At 40.9% G+C, this 21,789-nt stretch overlaps 1 protein-coding gene across 1 annotated transcript in view; it reads left to right on the top strand.

The window, feature by feature from the left end:
* LOC143291541 (GTPase IMAP family member 8-like) overlaps positions 1–21,789 on the top strand; it is a 42,215-nt gene that overhangs the window by 2,678 nt on the left and 17,748 nt on the right. The window contains exons 2-6 of the mRNA XM_076601442.1: positions 4,246–4,427; positions 13,610–13,816; positions 14,624–14,648; positions 15,047–15,178; positions 19,095–19,230. Coding sequence (XP_076457557.1) covers positions 4,247–4,427; positions 13,610–13,816; positions 14,624–14,648; positions 15,047–15,178; positions 19,095–19,230 — 681 coding nt within the window. The 5' untranslated portion in view covers position 4,246. The remainder of the gene's footprint in view (positions 1–4,245; positions 4,428–13,609; positions 13,817–14,623; positions 14,649–15,046; positions 15,179–19,094; positions 19,231–21,789) is intronic.

Here is a 21,789-nt window from a genome sequence, read left to right on the forward strand (position 1 = left end):
GGAATGGCCTCACCAGTCACCTCCAGACCCACAGCCACCGATCATCCATCTGGTTTTTGAAGCCATGGTCATCTTCGATTCCGAAGGACGAACATTACCTACCTACCTATCAACTTACTGAACTTGCTACTCACTAACTCACTTACTTACTTACTTCATCATCATGGCCTGGCTTCGCTGACGAAGATCTAGGAAGGGCGTTGTCCACGTCTGATGCAGGCACGCTCATGGCTGACAAGGCCAATGCGGGAAAAGCAGAGTCGGCCGCAGCGGTTGCAAGGGAAAGTCTGGTCTGGGTTCGCGGCTGCAGCGTCGTGGTTCTTCCTCCTTCTGCGTTTGTCCTCAAGGCTGGCCCTGCGGTTGTTTTCGAAGGAGGAGACAGCTTGGTGGATGGTGCGTCGCCAGGTCTCTCGATCAGCGGCTACTGCGGACCACTGGCGATGGTCAATGTGACAGGCACCGAGAGCTTTCTTCAAGGAGTCTTTGTATCTCTTCTTGGGTGCTCCTCTGTCACGGTGGCCAGTGGACAGTTCGCCATACAGCGCGATCTTGGGCAGGCGGTGGTCCTCCATCCTGGACACGTGCCCTGCCCAACGTAGCTGGGTCTTTAGCAGCACTGCCTCGATGCTGATAGTCTTTGCCTGCTCCAGGACCTCGACATTTGTGATGTAGTCACTCCAGTGGATGCTGAGGATGGTGCGAAGGCAGCGCTGGTGGAAGCGATCAAGCAGTCGTATGTGGTGCCGGTAGGTGATCCAGGTTTCGGAGCCATACAACAGGGTGGGCAGTACAACAGCTCTGTACACGCTGATCTTTGTGTCTTTCTTCAGGTGTTTGTTGTTCCACACTCTCTTGTACAGCCTGCCGAATGCGCTGTTTGCCTTTGCAAGTCTGTTGTCGATCTCCTTGTCGATCTTGGCGTCAGACGAGATGGTGCAGCCTAGGTAGCTGAACTGGTGGACCGACTTCAGCTCTGTCTCACCGATGTTGATGTGAGGAGCGTGGAATTCTTCCTGTGGGGCAGGCTGGTGGAGAACTTCCGTCTTTTTCAGACTGACTTCTAGGCCGAAGAGCTGCGCAGCCTCTGCGAAGCAGGACGTTATACGCTGCAGGGCCGCTTCTGTATGGGCGACGAGGGCAGCATCGTCGGCAAACAGAAGCTCTCTGATGAGTTGCTCCAGTGTCTTGGTGTGGGCCTGTAGCCGCCTCAGGTTGAATAGGCTGCCATCAGTGCGGTATCTGATGAAGATACCGTCGTCGTCGCCAAGATCTTCAGTGGCCTGTTGGAGCATCATGCTGAAGAAGATCGTGAAGAGGGTCGGCGCGAGGACACAACCTTGTTTCACTCCATTTCCAATTGGGAAGGGCTCCGAAAGGTCGTTGCTGTGTCTGACCTGTCCACGCTGTTCCTCATGTAGTTGGATGACCATGCTGAGGAATTTTGGGGGGCATCCTAGACGTTTCATGATCTCCCACAGACCTTTTCTGCTCACGGTGTCGAAAGCTTTCGTGAGATCGACGAATGTCGCATACAGTCCTTTGTTCTGTTCCCGACATTTTTCTTGTAGCTGTCTGAGAACGAAGACCATGTCAGTGGTGCCTCTGTTGGCTCTAAAGCCACACTGACTCTCTGGGAGATGTTCTTCGGCGATAGTAGGCACCAGCCGATTTAGGAGGACTCTGGCGAGGATCTTGCCTGCGATGGAGAGCAGAGTTATCCCCCTGTAGTTGGAGCAGTCCGACTTTTCTCCCTTGTTTTTATACAGGGTGATGATGACTGCGTCACGGAGGTCCTGTGGTAGTTTGCCTTGCTCCCAGCAGCAGACAAAGAGGTTGTGGAGTTTGGAGTGTAGTGCTGGGCCTCCATTCTTCCACGCCTCCGGCGGAATTCCGTCAACCCCTGCTGCCTTGCCACATTTCAGCTGTTCAATGGCCTTGACAGTCTCTTCTAGGGTTGGTAGCTCGTCCAGTTGTAATTTCACTGGCTGTTGTGGGATGCGGAGAATTGCCGAGTCTTGAACCTTGCGGTTGGCGCTGAAGAGGGCCTGGAAATGTTCCGACCACCTGTTCAGGATCGACGTCTTGTCTGTGAAGAGCGCCTGGCCGTCTGCGCTGCGCAAAGGACTCTGGACCTGGTATGAGGGACCGTACACCGCCTTCAAGGCTTCGTATAAGCCCCGGTAGTCACCAGTGTCTGCACAAAGCTGAGCCCTCTCTGCCAGGTTGGTCCACCACCCATTTTGAATCTCACGAAGCTTGCGCTGGAGGTTGCTGCATATGAGCCGGAAGGTTGCTTTCTTCACCGGACAAGACGGTTGTGCAAGGTGAGCCTGGTGGGCTGATCTCTTCTTCGCCAGCAATTCTTGGATCTCCTGGTTGTTTTCGTCAAACCAGTCCTTGTTCTTTTTCGACGAGAACCCTAGGACTTCTTCAGAGGACTGCAGGATGGCTGATTTCAGCTGTGCCCATAGTGCTTCTGGAGAGGGGTCTGTGGGGCAACTGGGGTCTTCAAGTTTGTCCTGAAGCTTCGCCTGGAATTCAGCTTTCACTTCAGCTGACTGAAAGTTGCCGACCTGGAATTTCTTCCTAGGAGCTCCTCCTTTCTTTGGTTTGGGCTTGAAGTGGAGCCTGAGCTTGCTGCGGACGAGGCGGTGGTCAGTATGACACTCCGCGCTGGGCATCACTCGGGTGTGTAGGACGTCTCGTACGTCTCTCTGGCGCATCAGGATGTAATCAATGAGGTGCCAATGTTTGGACCGAGGATGCATCCACGTTGTCTTCAGGCTGTCCTTCTGCTGGAAAATGGTGTTGGTGATGGTAAACTGCTGCTCTGCACAGAACTCGAGAAGAAGGTGCCCATTTTCGTTGCAATTACCAACGCCATGCTTGCCAAGGACTCCTTTCCAGGCTTCTGAATCTTGGCCAACTCTGGCATTGAAGTCGCCAAGGATGATGACCTTGTCGTCAGCAGGGGTGTTCTGAACGAGGTTGCGCAGATCAGTGTAAAACTTGACCTTTTCTGTGGGGTCCGCTTGGAGGGTTGGAGCGTACACGCTGAACAGAGTGGCATGCTGTTTGTTCCGTAGTGGGAGGCGCATGGACATAATTCGGTCTGAGTGTCCTGTTGGCAGGTTTTCAAGCTTGGAGGCAATGGTGCTCCTGACCATAAAGCCTACGCCATAAAGGCGTCTCTCGGTCTCTGGCTTGCCTGACCAGTAGAGGGTGTACCCAGCGCCGTGTTCCTGGAGGCTGCCTTTCCCTGCAAAGCGGACTTCGCTGACGGCAGCAATGTCAATGTTCAGTCTCTTAAGTTCGTGTGCGACTAGAGCGGAACGCCTTTCTGGGTGGTTGCTGTCTGCAGAGTCACGCATGGTTCGGATGTTCCAGCATGCTACCTTTAGTCCTTTTGCACCTAATTGTGAGGCAGGTGCCGGCCTTTTCTTCTCTATTGTTGTTCGACCGCGTTTGGAGATGCCCGTTGACCGCGGCTAGCCAACTGGGGGGTATGGAGATGAGCATTTGTTTGGACCACCTTTTCTAGGCCCCTCTCCGTGTGGAGCAAGCAGTGCTGTCCCTAGAAAAGGCTGCTTGGTCGTTCAGGGTGCTGCCGAGTGATGCTGTCACCTCCGGGTCAACAATCAGGCGACCAATATCCTGAACCGCCTGCATGCAGGATTGGAACTGCGGCTTCCAGTGACATCTTCCACCTGCCGTTTTCGCCCCTTTCCCATCGCTACAGGGCTTGGAATAGTTGGTGGCGCGGACGTGGACGTGTCCTTCAAGCCTGCGCAATGGAATTTTTAGGTGGAGTGCAGTGTGCGCAGTACTGGCCCCACCCTTTACACCCGTGGTTCATCTGCCATAGCCTAGCAAGCTGGGACGGTGACAGTGAGGTCCTCAGGTCGTAGGTTTTATATCAGACTGTCCTTGTCCTAGCCTCTGGCTCAAAAACCTTCCTCGGAGGCACGGGGGCGCGGCTACTGAAAGTCGGGACATGGCCATGGACCCAGGGTCAATGCATGTCGAGACTGTCCAGCATTCCTTAGCACTTCATGGGTTTTACTTCAGACTTTTCCTTGTCTTAGATGGACTGCCTTCCCGGGCTGTCGAGCTCCATCTGCCCGCAAGTGACAGGTAGCACAGGGTTACATGGTACCTGTGGCAGGTAGAGACCTGACCTGACCACTTACTTACTTACTTACTTACTTATTTACCAACTTGCAATACATCTTGCTTGCTGAACAGGATGCTGGTTCTGGCAGTGCTGCTGTTGGTGCTGAATCCAGGTGGCACAGAGGCACAGACCTGTAATGCCGTCACATCTCTCCACAACACCACGGTCATCTGTCTGTTCGAGAAGGACATAGGAAAGTCCAAGGACAATTTCAACGTGAAGTTTTTCTACCCAGATATCAACTCTGAGCCAGGTTAGTGTGTGTGTGTGTGTGTGTGTGTGTGTGTGTGTGTGCGTGCGTGCGTGTGTGTGTGTGTGTGTGTGTGTGTGTGTGAATAGAATAGAATAGAATACTTTTTATTGTCATAAAACCTTAAAGTTTATAAGACACAATGAAACATAAACATGAGCATATTAAGAAGAGAAACATTCATGAACAAATTTCGCCAGCCTTGGCTGTATTTCTGTTAGAAGGATCAGTTCACTAGGCTTTCCATTTGGACGACATATATCGATTAGGAATCTGTGTCTGTAAGTATTGTACTTTACACACTTGTCTAGAAGGTGAATCTCATCTTCTAAACTGTTACAAGTATCACACAGTCTTTGTTCTTTCGGTGTATTTTTATATCTTCCCTGTTCGATTTGTTTGTAAGTCATGGGCGCTGATTCGTAACATGGTGAGTGCTTTCCTGTGTTGTGTATTTGCTGTATTCTTTAAATACGGTTCAATTTTATAATTTGTCACAGCGTTCTTGTAAAATGCTAATTTAGATGAACTGTCATGTTTCTGTTTCCAAAATTTTATATATTCATTTTCAAGCTTCTTGGATGCAGCATGCTTTAACCTTTTAACACTAAAAGTGAACTGGTTTTTCCAAACATGATCTAATCCAGTGCTAGTTAATACATTTCTTATGAAAAGTAGCCACTGAACATTTTCATTTGTTTGACGATACATGCAGTTATATGTTGTGTATACAAGTGAATTTTGAGGAAGCTCTAACATGTGTATCCAATAGCCAATAACTTGACATATTATTTTTAGGCTAATAGGAAATCTTCCTAATTCTCCTAAAACGGGGAGAACCATTGCTCTTTTATGTACACCAAGTAACTGCTTACAAAACTTGAAATGAAGTCTTTCATGCGGAAATTTGTTGAAAAGACAATTACTGAATAATTCGAATAAATTAAATGATACATTTCCTGTAACATCATATGGGAACCAAACTTCTGCTCCATATGTTGAAATAGGCGTTATCAAAGTATCATATAACTGACACATGACATCTCTATTCATATTTGTATTACGAAATGTTCTGAGTAGCACATGTAGAGCCTTATTTGCTTGATTTTTAAGATGACCTTGTGTTCGACTTAAGTTGCCATTTCCATGAAATATAACCCCTAAATATTTATATTCTTCTGCTGTTTCAATTATGTCCTCTCCACATTTAAAATGTTTGGGGTATTTTAGGGACAGTTTTTGAAAAAACGATTACTTTTGTCTTTTCTTTATTCAAACGTAAGCCCCATTGACTGCAATAAGAGTGTAAAATGTTAAGCTTTTGTTGCAAGCCGTCTTTAGATAATGATAAAATAACTAAATCATCTGCATATGAAAGACATGGGATTCTAGTAGATGAAGTGTTGTGAATTGTTGGGGAGTTTATATCTGTCATATCTGTGGTGATATCATTTATGAAAATATTGAATAGAGTTGGGCTGAGTGTATTTCCCTGATGTACCCCTTTTCGAATAATAAATTCTCTGCTGAAATGATCTTGTGATTTTGCGCAGATTTTAGCGTTTGTATACATATTTTTTTATGATATTAAAACATTTACCTTTTATTCCTATCCGGTGTAGCTTGAGCATCATTGCATCATGCCAAACACTGTCGGACGCTTTTTGAAAATCTACAAAACAACCATATAGTCGACTGTTTTTTCTTTTTATTATCTCATCTACTAGCTTTTTTAAAACAAAGATTTGATCAGTGGTTCTATAGTTTTTTTCGAAATCCGGCTTGTTCTTTGATCAAAACGTCGTTAGTCTCCAGATATTCATTCATTCTTGTATTCAGGATTGTGCAGAATACTTTACCTAATGTATTAGTCAGTGTAATCCCCCGATATTTATTTGGGTTCATTGGGTTGCCGCTTTTATATAAAGGGATACTGATACCAGTTTTCCAATTGTCTGGATCTATACCTGTTGTATATATTATATTATATAGCTTTTGCATGACAGGTAACAGAACCGGAAGACTGCTTTTGATCATCTCATTTGTTATTGCGTCCCTTCCTGGCGATTTTTTGTTTTTTTGACTTAGGCATGCCTTTCGTATTTCTTCTTCAGTAATTTCTTTATTGAAACTTAATGTATTACCATCATCTAACATTTCAGTATTTTCAAGTTCATCTTGAACTTTTGTTTTTTGCTCGTCATTTATTTCCACGTCTTTTCCAATTAAATTTTCTAAATGATAAATCCAATTTGAAACATTTAATTGATGTTTACATTCGTTCTGTTCTCCCATTGTCTGTAAAGTTTTAATTGTTTTCCATGCTGACTTTGGATCTTTATTGAGAGCCTCGTTTAATTCTTTCACTAAGAGATTTTTATATGAATGTATCTTTTGTTTTACCAGTCTGTTGTATATCTTGCGTTTAGCAAAATATTTTTGACGTAAAGACTGATTGTATGGCTGTCTATTTAACGCATTCAAAATTGATTTAATGTCTCTCCTGTGTTGATAACAGTCTCTGTCAAACCATATTTTATTTCTACGGCGTTTTTGCTTATGAAATCTACATTCTGTTCTTAGACTAACATTCGCAGCTGACGTCATTATTTGTGTGAATTCATTAACAACGTTATTCACTTCGATATCATTAACGATAGATTGATTAACAGCTTGACTGTTCAGTTTGTTTTAAATATTATGCTGCTTATGAATATTGATCCCAAGTGTATGTGTGTGTGTGTGTGTGTTTCTGTGTGTGTGTGTGTGTGTGTGTGTGTGTGTGTGTGCGTGCGCGCGTTATTTTTTTGATATTTTGAAAAAGAAAGTTTCTTTTGAAATAGTTTCTTTTTTTCAACATTAGGGCAGATTCTACTTATAATGACAACACGCTTTTGGGAATTGTAACATATATACACACACAGCGAATGATACATAGACTTGATTTAATAGATGTTTAGAGAATAAGTTTAGAATGGGCTTTGCATTCAAACTGGGGATTGCGTCACACATTCTGCGCGAGTGGTTGAAGACTGGCAAGTTAGTTGCGAAAAAAGCGTCTGTTGTAAAACTTGTGTGTGAAGCAGTATCTGAAGCCTGAGCTGAGCGCTTGGCTACATTAAAACAAAATATTGAATAATCAAGATACATTAAAATAACCTGATTTAAACGTTATTATCATCTCGAATACACTGAATAAGTAATCATTTTTATCACGCTAGAAAAACAACATAATTTTAACTATTAAATTCGGTTACAAGCAGGCAGATGTTTCAGCGTTGTAAGTCTTCTTGCTTCCAGCCTTAACTTGCTTGGTTCGATCCAACTCCACGGCCTTCCCCAAGCTTGATAACGTTTAACCCTTTCACTGCCAAACTCGCATTTATGCAGCAGCTAGGTAGAGGACCCATGTCACTGAAGGGTGACCAGATCATGGGTCTGTTATCCATGAACCTACTGCTCTTTGTGTTCGGTGGTAGGACAGGCCATATTTTCTACACATCACAGGGGGAATCCCCAGCTATTCCTAGACACCATATTTTTGTGTGTGTTTTTTTTTTTTTTTTTTTTTTTTTTTTTGTTGTTGTTGTTGTTTGTTTGTTTTTGTTTTGTTTGTTTGTTTGTTTGTTTTTTGGTGTGTTTTTTTTCTTTCTTTATGTTTCTTTCTTCTTTTTTTCTTCCTTTTCTGCTTCCTATTTTTAGTGCTCTGCACGAGACTTTTTCATTGGCCGAAAAAAAACAACAACAAAGAACTCACCCCCCCCCCCCCCCACACACACACACACACACGCGCGCACGCGCGCACACACACACTAGTCTACAAACACACATACACACACACTCTCTCTCTCTCTCTCTCTTTCTCGTCTACACACACACACACACACACACACACATACACATAAACACACACACATACACACACACACACGCGCGCTCGCGCGCGCGCACACACACACAAACACACACGCACACTCGTCTACAAACACACACACTCTCTGTCTCTCTCGTCTACAAACACACACACGCTCTCTCTCTCTCTCTCTCTCTCTCTCTCTCTCTCTCGTCTACAAACACACACACACACACACACACACACACTCGTCTACAAACACACATACACACACACACTCTCTTTCTCTTTCTCTGTCTCTCCCTCTCTCTCTCTCTCATCTACAAGCACACACATACACACACATACACACACACACACACACATACATACACACGCACACTCGTCTACAAACACACACACACACACATTCTCTCTCTCTCTTTCTCTCTCTCTCGTCTACAACACACACACACACACACACACACACACACACACACACAGGATCAGACCCTGAAAAGCTCCCCGTGTTTACAATAAATGGTACTATCATCAGATATACACAATCTGTTAAATTTTTGGGAGTCTGTCTTTCTTCAAAGCTTTCGTGGAATTATCATATTGACTATATACAAAACAAAGCAAGAAAAGGTCTAGATTTCCTTAAAATAATTTGTAAACAGCACTGGGGGCAAGATACCAAAGCGTTGATATCTCTCGCTACCTCCCTCGTACGTTCACGCTTGACATACGCTCAAGAGGTATTTTTCAGTGCTCCACTGAATTTGCTAAAGAAGCTGCAAAGCATTGATTGTAAGGCTTATAAACTCGCTCTAGGTGTGCCCATTCTTACATCAAATTAAGGGACTTACAGAGAAGCAGGTGTTTTATCTCTTGATGAACACAGGAAAGCGTCAGCCGCGAAATTCGTTATCAAATCTTTTGCATATGAAACATTTTCAAAATAATAAGCTAATTTGAGTTCACAAAAAGATTTTGCTAAAAGAGCTAAGACGATACAGTCTATGACATCCATTAATACATTTGCATCAGATATCATTAGTGCTACGGAATCAAAAGACAAGCAAATTGCAAAAGTACCTATTTTTTCACCAGTCCCTGAATGAGAGCAGTGTAAAGCTACCTTTGACATGGATTATACAGACATATCAAAGAACCAGTCACCATTTTTGTTAAAACCTGAAGTGCTCTCCCATATAGAAAATCAATATTCAAATTATCTAAACATATACACAGACGGATCTGTTCTGGAAGATGGTAATTCAGGAGCGGCTTTTGTAATTCCTTCATTCAGAATAGAAAAAAAATATACTATATTGGTTGACAATATTCCATTTTCACAGCTGACTTATAGCCATACTTATGGCCTTAAATTACATTTCAGACATTCCGAAAACTGTAAGTGAAATTTTATTATGTGTAGACTCAAAGTCAGTATTACAAGCTATAGAATCTCCAAATTCAAAGAAGCGAATTGAGATGACAATGGAAATAAAACATATTATTCACCAACTGACAAAACAGGGCATTAAAATAATTTTCTGTTGGGTACCTTCGCACTGTGGAATATCTTCAAATGAGTGGGTAGACCAAGCAGCTAGAAGAGCAGCACGTAATTTCGAAGAAGCAATACAACTTGATATCCAGTTAGGTCTACATGAATGCATCAGTAGACATACTCGTCTACAGACACACACACACACACACATACACACTCTCTCTCTCTCTCTCTCTCTCAACGCATTGAGTCTGATCATCTCCCCTTGGAATTTCACATTAATTTTTTACAAGCCTCTAACCTTACTTTGAATAGAAATAAGAAAGCACAATTCATTGAAAAATTACGGTGGCAGGACGATGGTGCTCATGCTTTTTGTAGTTTGATAAATCAAGAAGAAAATTTACAAGCATTGGAAATAGCAATAAATCTTATTGATGATGACATAAATGGTGCTTTAAGTATGTTTAACAACTGCATTATGAAACAAGCAGAATATATGAAGAAGAAAATCATATTAAACGATAGTGACAGGAATAATAAGTGGTTCGATCAAGAATGTAAAATAGCTAAATCCAAAGCTAGAAAACTGTTAAGAGTTTTTCGAAAAACATTAAAAACCGAAGACAGCATAGAATATTGTAAGCACAAAGGGAATACAAGAACCTGTTAAAGAGAAAGAAAGAGACATATAGTAAATCATTACTGACTAATTTGATTAGCTCCATGCATGATCAAACTGATTTTTGGCAAATTTTACACAGAATTTCATGCAAGAGAACTCGTACAAGTAACAACAACATTTCAATTGGTGAATGGCATCAATACTTCAAAGAACTCTTAGAAAAAGACGTAGAAGATGTTGAAGATACTGAAATGATGAGTGAAAATAGTTACTTAGATAGTCCTATCTCAAGAGATGAAGTTATTACAGCAATTAAAAAACTTAAGAATGGAAAATCTGCTGGCCCAGATGGAATTATATGAGAACTGTTTAAATATGGTGATGATATTATAGTTGAGTTTTTTGTTAAATTTTTCAATGCTTTGTTTGATAAGGGAGTGTATCCAAAAAATTGGACAGAATCTATCATTATTCCACTTTTTAAGAAATGAGCAGTTGATGATCCTGGTAATTATAGAGGAATTTCCATTTGTGATAGAAGTAGCAAAATGTACAGTTCAGTTATAAATTGCAGATTGCAAAAATGGGTAGAAGAGAACAATATCACCGGTGAATATCAAGCTGGCTTCAAAAAAGATTATTCAACTGTCGATCAGATGTTTACACTTCTAGCCATTATACAAAAACAGTTTTCATTAAATCGTAAATTGTACGTAGCCTTTATAGATTTTGAAAAAGCCTTTGATTCTGTTTCCAGAAAATTGCTTTGGTCAATACTTCAAAAGAACGGTATTAAGGGTAAGCTGTATCGATGTATTAAGAGCATGTATAATGTTGTTAAATCAAAAGTGAGATCTAGTAATGAATTTACAGACTATATTATATGTACACAAGGTGTTAAACAAGGAGATGCGTGTAGCCCTGTTTTTTTCTCATTAGTCCTAAACGAATTAGCTTTAGAAATAATTGCCAGTGGAAGACATGGTGCAACGCTCTCTCCTGATGTCATTGAATTATTTATATTGTTGCTTGCTGATGACACTGCCTTGGTGTCTGAAACCCCAGCTGGTCTTCAGACTCAATTGAATAACCTATACAATGCAGCTTCCAGACTTTAACTTCATGTTAATATGAAAAACAGCAATATTGTGGTTTTCAGGAAGGGTGGTTATTTGGCAGCAAGAGAAAGGTGGTATTTTAATGGTCAGCTCATGTCTATTGTGAATTGTTACAAATATCTTGGAATATTCTTTTCTACTTGCATAAGCTTTACATGTGCCTGTCAGGGCCTTGCAAGTAGAACAAAAAATGCCTTGTTATGTATTTTGCAAAAAATGTATATGTTGAATAATAAGTCATTAATTGTGTTCTTAAAACTGTTTGATGCCCAAGTACAACCAGTTGCTCAGTATGGTGCTGAAATATGGGGTTTAGACAAAGCTGCTATATACATAGAAAAAGTTCATCAATTTGCTCTTAAGAAATTTTGGGGGGTTCATATCAAAACACCAAATGATTTTGTGTACGGAGAAACAGGTCAGTACCCAATATATATAAATTCGTCCTTGCAATGTGTTAGATACTGGTTAAAGATTGTACTTATGAGCGAAGAAAGGTTACCATATAAAGCGTATAAAATGTTATTTGACTTGGAATTACGTGGTAAAAAAATCTTGGGTTTCTGGTATTAGAGAATTTTTGTTTGAAAATGGATTCGGTTTTGTATGGATGAATCAAGGTGTTGAAAACACAAACGTCTTTTTAAAAGAACTTCGTCAACGACTGATTTATAATAGATGGCAAAACTGGGAAGAACATATGCAGAGCAGTGATAGATATTCTTTTTATAGAACATTTAAATCATCTGTAAATTGTGAACAATATCTACTGCTTGATATAGACATACATATAAGGTATTTTATGACAAGATTTAGATGTGGAATATCGGAAATCATGGTACATGATAACCGTTATAAAATGTATACAGGTGTGAATTTATTGTGTCCTCTGTGTAATAACGAAAATGAAGATGAAAAACATTTTCTGCTTTGTTGTCAGGCTTATCGTGATTTACGTATAAAGTATATTTCACAAAAGTATTATCAGGATCCTTCCCTGTTCCGGACTGCGTTGCTTATGGCATCTCGAAGTGAACCAATCTTAAGGAGTGTGTGTATGTATTTATACAAAGCTTTTAAGAGACGCACTATTATGCTTAGCTGATTTTTTTTTTTTTTTTTTTTTTTTTTTTTTTTTTTTTTTTTAGTGGCTTTTAGACAAAGGTTTTTTTTTTATTCCGAAGGGTAGTTTTGAATTCAGTGACACATTTCGGTTAAAGAAAACAAAAACAAAAACAAACAACAACAAAAAAACAGAGAATGTCAAATGATTTGTTGGAGCGATTTTTTTTTTCCCGGTGTAACGTCCCAAATCATCCCCCCTTCTGTGAGTCCCCCGGGGGTTTCAGGATCCTTTTTTTTTTTTTCGTGTTTTCCCGGACTTTCTTGGGTCGACCACCGTTTTATTTTGTACATAAATTTAATATGACAATTCAGAATAGATGAAAAAAAAAAAAAAAAGAAGAAGATTTTTTTAATCTGAATACAGTCAACATTAACAATAACATATGGAAGTCATAACCAAGACAGGCTGATTTAACTAACTGCTTTTGTAATGCCTTCTGTCAGTATATTACTGTTTCAATGAGTTACTCTGAAAATGTGTGTGAATTATTCACAAATACTGTACCCCCTTCAGAAGGGGCCATGGCCTATACTGATTAAACTATTCGAGTTCGAGTTCTCTCGTCTACAAGCACACACACACACACACACACACACACACACACACACACACAGCACACACACACACACACACACACACACACACACACACACATACACGCGCGCGCTCGCGCGCTCGCGCATACAGCCCCACCCCCCTTCACACACACACGCTAAGAAAGAAAAGAGATACACGAGACACACCCCAACCCACACGTGGTCACCCCTGTCCTCTCCCCCACGCACACACGCACACCGACGCGGATATTATGTATCTGTATGTTAGCGTTACGATGGACAATTTATGCGTTCTTTAACGTTTGTTGTTGTGGTGGTGGTGGTGGTTTAGTAGTAGTAGTAGTAGTAATAGTAATAGTGGTAGCAGCAGCAGCAGCAGTAGTGTTTTTTCCCCCATTTCTCTTTTAGAGACTGTTCTGGCCTGCAACAGAAAAAGGGACGGAGGTCTTGTGTGTAACAAGGCAGAGGATGTTGACTTCAATGAAACTGAGAAGATCGGCCATTTCTTCACCTTCAAAAGGCCTCCCTCAGTCGAACAACTGGGGGGTAAATATTTGTGCCAAGTGATTCCTCAACTGACCAGCACCCTGCACTACTGCCGACTGACTTATGAAGGTAAAGCACTGGCTAGTTTGTGACTGTCGTTGTCGTCGACGTCTTAACATTGTCACTATCATCATCTTCATCATCTTCTCGTTGTTGTTCTTCTTCTTCGTTGTCGTCGTCGTCAACATTTTCACCATTATCACCTTCTTGTTTTTGTTCTTGTTGTTGTTGGTGGTGTTGTCGCTGTAGGTATACCCTACTAGGTAGGTATATACTTCTTCTTCTTCTTCTTCTTCTTCTTCTTCTTCGTTGTCGTCGTCATCGTCGTTGTCGGCGTCGACGTCTTAACATTGTCACCATCATCACCACCATCACCTTCTTGTTCTTGTTGTTGCTGCTGTTGTTATTGTTCTTTTTCTTCTTCTTCGTTATCATCGTCGTCGGAGTCGACGTCAACATTGTCACCATCATCATCTTCATCATCATCATCATCATCATCATCATTATCTTCTTCTTCTTCTTCTTCTTCTTCTTCGTATCGTCGTCGTCGGAGTCGATGTCAACATTGTCACCATCATCATCTTCATCATCTTGTTCTCATCTTCTTCTTCTTCTTTTCCTCTGGCCACTGTCTTCCTTTGTTGTGTTAAAGAAGGGAATTGCATAACCGTCTATGAATAGTAAAACTGTTTTTGTGGCAACAAACGATGTATTCACCATGAAAATTCTGTTACTTTCATGCGTTAATGTAATGATCATTGTTTGTATGGTCTTTATGGATGGCCAGTGTTACTGACTTACTATATATGACTTATGATCGTTGTGGTATTATGTCTATTATATTGATCACGGTTTCTGTTTTCATGCTTTTTGCAGACGTTCAGCCCTCAGAAACTGAGACGTATCCATTTATCAGTACTGGATGTGTGTGTGTGGGGAGGGGGGGGGGGGGGAGGGTTTGTGTGTGTGTGTGTGTGTGTGTGTGTGTTGCAACAGCAACATTATCATCTTCATCATCATCATCGTCATCATCATGATCATCATCATCAGCGGTAGTGGTAGTTGTAGTCAATTTTACGTCCATGTGTGTATGTGTGTGCCTTTATGTGTGTATCTGTATGTGTGTGTATGTATGTATGCATTTGTGTCTTGTTGTTGTTCTTGTTATTCTTCTTTTTGTCGCTCTTCTCGCTCTTCTACTTCTTGTTCTTGTTCATCTTTTGCTTCTCCTTGCTATCACCATTATGACAATCATGAAAGGAGGCATGGCCCACACAGACATGACCTTAACAGCCCCAGCAGAGGGGATAAAGAAGTGTTGGGAGACTGTGTAATACATGTGTCCCTGCTGATTGTCCTCACCGTGCTTTGGGGAGTCGTCATCTTGGTTGTGACTGGTGGCTGCTTACTTCTGCACGTGAAGCGAGAGAGGTATGTACAGCATACAGGCTTCACAAAAACATAAGGACCACATTTGATCATGATGATGATGATGATGATGATGATGATGATAATGATGATGATAATAACAACAATAACAATAAGAATGATGATGAAGGTAATAACAATGGCCTAGAGGTAACGCGTCCGCCTTGGAAGTTAGAGAATCTGAGTGCGCTGGTTCGAATCATGGCTCAGCCGCCAATATTTTCTCCCCCTCCACTAGACCTTGAGTGGTGGTCTGGACGTTAGTCATTCGGATGAGACGATAAACCGAGGTCCCGTATGCAACATGCACTTAGCACACGTAAAAGAACCCACGGCAACAAAAGGGTTGTAGAAAAATCCACTTCGACAGGAAAAAGAAATCAAACTGCACGCAGGAAAAAATACAAAAAAATGGGTGGCGATTGAGATTGAGAGTAGCGACGCGCTCTCCCTGGGGAGAGCAGCCCGAATTTCACACAGAGAAATCTGTTGTGATAAAAAGAAATACAAATACAAATGATAACAATGACACTATTACTACAGCTACTACTACTACTAATCATAATCATGATCATAATAGCAACAACAACATGCGTGACAGAGAGTTTGTGGCGTTTTACAGCAAGAAGCAGTACGCACATGAATAATCATATATGTATCAAGTACATCATACACACGTGTGTGAACACACAGAAACCTGAACAATCACAGCCGCACACACACGCACACAGCCAGCAGAAGCCCATGAAGCACAGCAGTCAATAAGACAGCAGGCAGAGCGGAAGAGGTGTATTCTGAGAGACATTTAAATCAGACAGGAGAATGCACGGGAGGGACTGAGAAGGACAGTGTGTCCCACACCACTGTGCCAAGATATCAGAAAGAGCGCTGACCTTGGGATTTCTTGAACAGTTTTTCTTCTTGGGGGCATGGTTAAGTGACGCTGAATTTTCGGCAAACAGAAATGTAGGCAGCTAATGTAATGATCACCACTTATAACCAGAGGCACTTTTGTGCACTTGCACTTCGATTTGTTTTAAATGAACGAGCAAAGCCATTGTTTCTAAACCACTGAATAGTTTATGAAAACATGCCTGCAGCTCCTTGACTTTTATTTTATTTATTTTTTTAGTCTGTATAGTTGTTCAGATTTGTCGCTGCCTGAATTGAATTGTTATTTCTCAGTACTATTCCGCGTGGTTCGTTATTCATTTGTTTACTTCTTTTTTTAAATTATCTTTAAGTCATTACCTTTTCATTGTGTTTCCTGACAATCCACATTCTGGTTCCTTTAAAAGAGATGGACCCTTTTGATACACACTTTTGCTGTGCACAATAGACCCATTGCAAGGAAATGAAATCAAATACTCACGGAACCTTGTAGAAATAACGGCATCACAAACAGCTTTTCAAAACACAGAAGACAAAACGGCTAAAAGAAACTAAAAGCTAAAGTGACATGAAAAAAACCCAAACAAACAAAAACAAGAGAGGCAAGGCCTTCAATTTATGATATGCACTTTATCCAACAAAGGAATTAAGAAGAGGGAAAAAAGGGGATAATCTGGCACACACACACACACACACACACACACACACACACTTTGATCTAGATCTATATGTGTTTTGTTTGTTTTGTTGTTGTTGTTTAAGTGAAATACCGGGAACATGGGCTGCTTTAGATGGAATTGTTTCGTTTCAAACATGCGATTTTCGATTATACGAATATTAATTTCTGACGAAAAGCAGAAAATAGTATTTAGATCGATATATTTTAATAGGCCGACTGGTAACAGTTAATAAGAGCTCGCTTAATCACCCACAAGGTCAGTCAGTGGATGAGATGTTTGAAGTTAAACATCGAGGATATTACTGACCTGTGTAAGAAAGATGCTGCGTCAAACTAACTGCGGAAGCTTCACCTTGCCTCAATACCCCACAATATTATTTCTTGCAAACTATTTCTACCGTTGATGCACACTTATTTCTGGATTTGTTAAACACTTTTTTTCAGAAATATGAAAAAAAACAATGGTAATCTCCAAACCAAAAGCATGTGATATTCTGCATTTTCAGAACTGTTACATTTCATTTTACATGGGTTACTTTGTCAGCCTTGGCACGACCTCTTGCATGTTCATTATACCAACCTGCCGCCCCTTCGTGTCAACTAAATGGACTAGTCTGCAACAGCTATTTTTAGACCGGCGGCACGCAAACAAAATACCCTTTTGTACCTCGAAAAATTGCTGTCTTCTAGGAGTTGCTTATCATATTTGTACTTGGCCTCAGAAGGATTTTTCTAGACCTGTGCGCAAACCTCTCTCAATAAAAAAATAACTCAGCTGCCTTTTTCGTCTCCCGGCAGTTATATATTATCGCGAATTATTGAGTGAAAGCGGCAACTGCATTCCAAGATGTCCGCCTCCGTCAATTCGTGTGGGGTCTGTCGAATACAATTTTTTTAATGTTTATTCTAGTTAATATAGTAACATATGTAAAATATTCATATACAGTACATACGTCGATGCTGTAGTTTGCATCATTCTACAATGTAAATAGCGTAAGGCCTTCCCACTCAGTATAAAACACAGAAGCCTGTTTCTGCCCAGAGTTATGTTTTAATTTGTAATGTTTTAGATGAGTGGGATCTGTTTAATTAAGATTATCTGCCTTTCTAATAATTACTTTTCAGCTTATTAGTATAACGTCCCATCAACAGGCACATTGAGGGAAGTGTGTGTTAATGTAACTTCCAGAATGAGCAAAAGATGTTCCATTTTCAACAACAAAGATATCATTTTACTGCTATTGTTCAATGTTTCAGTATGCCACATAAAAACTGCTTCGTTTTGTGAAAAGAAGAAAGAAAAATGTAATAGTATTTTTTGTGTGAAAATATTCAAATAGATTTTGTGTTCTTCCTAGAGGTGCAATATCATTATGACTAGAATGTGTGCAAAGAACTGATCATTTGTTATTTTTGTGCCAAAATTGGTGTCAATTGGTGAAAGTTTACCACGGACACACACACAGACACACACACACAGACACACACACACACACACAGACAACCGAACACCAAGTTATTACATAGACTCACATTGTTTACGCAAGTGAGTCAAACATCTGCTTGCACAATTTGCCAGGAACATTCAATTTGACATTTGGCCTTTTACATTGCTGCTTATAGTCCAGCCAGCCGCACAGGGTCATGATTGGACTGCTCAGCTGGATCAACATTTCAACTGCGTTCAACACACAATTATGTCACACACAAAAAAACGAAAGAAATAACTACATAACAACAAAGTTCATGATATATTGTCTTAAACATTGAATTCCTTAAAGAAGACTGGGCCATGCTGAGGACATTATACCTTTCACTTAATATGTCATCCCCTGAGTTAAAAAAAAAAAATCATGAGAATAAAATGGAAAAAAAAGAAAAAGAAAAGATTCAATCAAAATATTTTTAAAAAGACCGTGTAGGCGAATGACATCACAGAACGAGCAACTGGTGCCCACATCAGTGTTAACAGAATCACTACGTAATCACCAGAACAAAACAACACAGAAAGTACATGACGGATTGCGAATCACCATGAAAGATACACATTTCAGAGCTTTAGCCTATCATCAACAAGCACAGCACATTGTTAAATCGGATAACTCAGTTCAATTCAGTTCAATAGAAATTACTCACTGTATTGTCAGCTTCATGCAGCAAAACAGAAATAAAATTGTGTTGGCTCATTCAAATGCTCGTCAACAAAATACCAAAGCGAAATGAAAAACGAGTGAGTACTGTCACATCCTTCCATGATCACAACGCACACATCAATTTGTATGTGTGTGTGTGTACGTGCGTGCATGTGTGTGTGTGTGTGTGTGTGTGTGTGTGTGTGTGTGACTGCAGAGTCGCAAAATGGTTGACAAAGCAATACACGGAGCGGCTGTGGCCGGAAGCTACCAAGGAATCAGCAGAAACTGACACGGAGAGCAGTGAAGCGACGGCGATTCCGTCGGGTGTGCCAAGGTTCTGCTACAAGCTGGTAAGTCTGAGGAAGGTGTAATGAAAAGTGAGAGAACATTCTTGTACAACAAAGGAACAGAGTATTTTGGTTTTGTATGCAGCCTATATCAGTATATGTATAAATATATGAGCCAACATGTATTAATGCTCGTTACGCAAATGAATCAGCAATGTTATGTATAGTTGTGTACATGTTTTATTATTATTATTATCATTATTATTATTATTATTATTGGTGTTGTAGTTGTGTTGTTATTGTTTGTGGTTGTTGTTACCCCTCATCTACTAATTGTTCAGACTCAGAGTTATACATGTGGAGGACGATCTACTGTACGTGCTTCCCAGTTGATGCCGAACTTCCTAGAAGAGTCGCAGAACTGAAGCAGTCGAATGAACCCTTGTGGGAATCAAATCAAATATAGCCAAGCCGACCGCAAAGGGCATCCTTCAGGGCTGTCTCTTGTAGGGAAGAAATGTGAGATGAATTGGCAGAAATTGTGACTGGCCAGTTCGCGAACGAATTCAGTCCACAACTGCTGAAAATGAACTTCGAAGACAACAACAGACCAGCAAATTGTCCTGGACTGGTAGCAGCCTAAGTGAGCAATACTCACAATTTTCTTAAGCTTTTCTTTCACCTCTACTGTCATGTCCAACTGACACAGTCTCTGAAGACCGACCTAAGAAATGAAACCTTGGACAACTTTTATCAAAAGTGAGTCTTCTTTTACAACTCACAGTTTTTATCAACTTTCTCCATTTGGTGTTTATATCGACTCACCATTTATGACAGCAGCTGTAAAAATACTTAGCAAAAGTGCCGACTTTAGGACCGGGGAAGCTTCCTTCATTGGCTGCATAAAAACATTTTGCATCTGTGAAAAGAGACATCCACTTCCCCTGGATCGAAGACGTGTTGATTATGTCGGGTGCAGACATGAAAATGCTCGGGTCACGGCACTCAGACTGCTAATACATCAGCAGCACGAGGCAGGGGTGTGCCAGCTGATAACATTTTTCAAACAGAAGGATGGTCAAACAAGAAAACATTGCAGCCACAGAATTGCTGAATAAAGTGAGATTGATGGTGTTTGCTCTGTGAAGACGTAGAGCTTTGCTGAGTCAGTCCTGGATAAGCTTGCAGATAAAGGGAGATAATTCACATGATGACCTTGTGAGATGTTCAGTTGGCAGGGAAATTACAACTGATCCCCGACGATACTGTCTCTACACACAAACGTCTAACCAATCAACAGACAGAATACAGTCTCAACATACAAAATCTGACCAATCAGCAGCCGAAACACAAGTCTCCATACACAGACATCTAACCAATCAACAGACAGAATAGAGTCTCCACATACAATATCTGTCCAATCGGCAGACGAAACACAGTCTCCACATGCAAACATTTGACCAGTCATCAGACGAGGAATGACTAGAAAATTAAATGAAACTTGCTAGGAAGGTGAAGTTTAATGGATTTTTTTCCTGAGGATGCTGATGGGCAGAGGTATGTATGGGCCCATCCACCAGCCACTTGACTCAGTTCCATTCAACCCTTCATTCCGGGTACGATTTTGGGTATCACACGTGACTGAAGTCTTGGTATGATACCCGGTATTACAAAGTGGCTTATTATTATTATTATTATTATTATTATTATTACCATGATATAACTATTTTTTTAAAGTCCTAAGATAAAGAAAAGGATGTAAAGAAGCTATTACATTAAAGCATTTCTTGAGCAGGCAGTTTAGAACATCAGATATCCATCTGATCCAAATGTTTGTTTCATTTCTATTTTGCTTTGCTGAGGACAACACTCATGGACTTTGGACATCTCATTCTGAAGGAAACTAGATAGTGTGTAGAGATGAGGAGCATTTTCATTGGTATAACTGTGGGTGGGGTAGGATAATAAGATATGTTTCATTTTGTTACATTTTCTTCAATTGTTTATCATGAAGCAGCGTGAGGGACCCCACTCTGAACTGTTTAGGGAGTTTACTCCTTTAGCTGTTGACTTTCCCAGGTCTTCCCACAAGGCAGTGGGGCCACTTCTTCGTGACTGGAATACCCTTGGAGGGCAGGTTCGTCTCTCTACCCGTGCAGGTTCAAAGAATCTACCCACTGTCCCCATAAATGGATGAATAGATTTATAAATAGCATGCAGTAACATGCAATGATATTAATAAACAACAATAAAACTGTAATAGCAAGTAGAAAATAAATGTAAGTTGTCATTCGCACAGGGAGAATGGATGCTGTGTAACACAACTGACTTGAAGGCAAGGTATGGATTGGAGTCATGATTACTGCTCTCTGACAGAAACTGACTACAAGGATCACCAAAAGTTAAGAACCGCTTCAGAAAAGCAGCCGTAGTTTGAATTATGCAGGTTGCATATGATCTGCCACTGGCCTCTCGCTAAATACACAAACGGTTGTTTTAGGAATAATGTGCACAGTTTGAATGATTGATGTTTTAGCCCCAAAGTGACATTTACTCATAAACGATAGATGTAGGTTTTCATTGTACAAAAAAATGGAAGTGCACGTGCAAGAATGCACCTCT

Source organism: Babylonia areolata, chromosome 17 (genome assembly GCF_041734735.1).
Source record: "Babylonia areolata isolate BAREFJ2019XMU chromosome 17, ASM4173473v1, whole genome shotgun sequence".
Classification (NCBI taxonomy): Eukaryota; Metazoa; Mollusca; class Gastropoda; order Neogastropoda; family Buccinidae; genus Babylonia; species Babylonia areolata.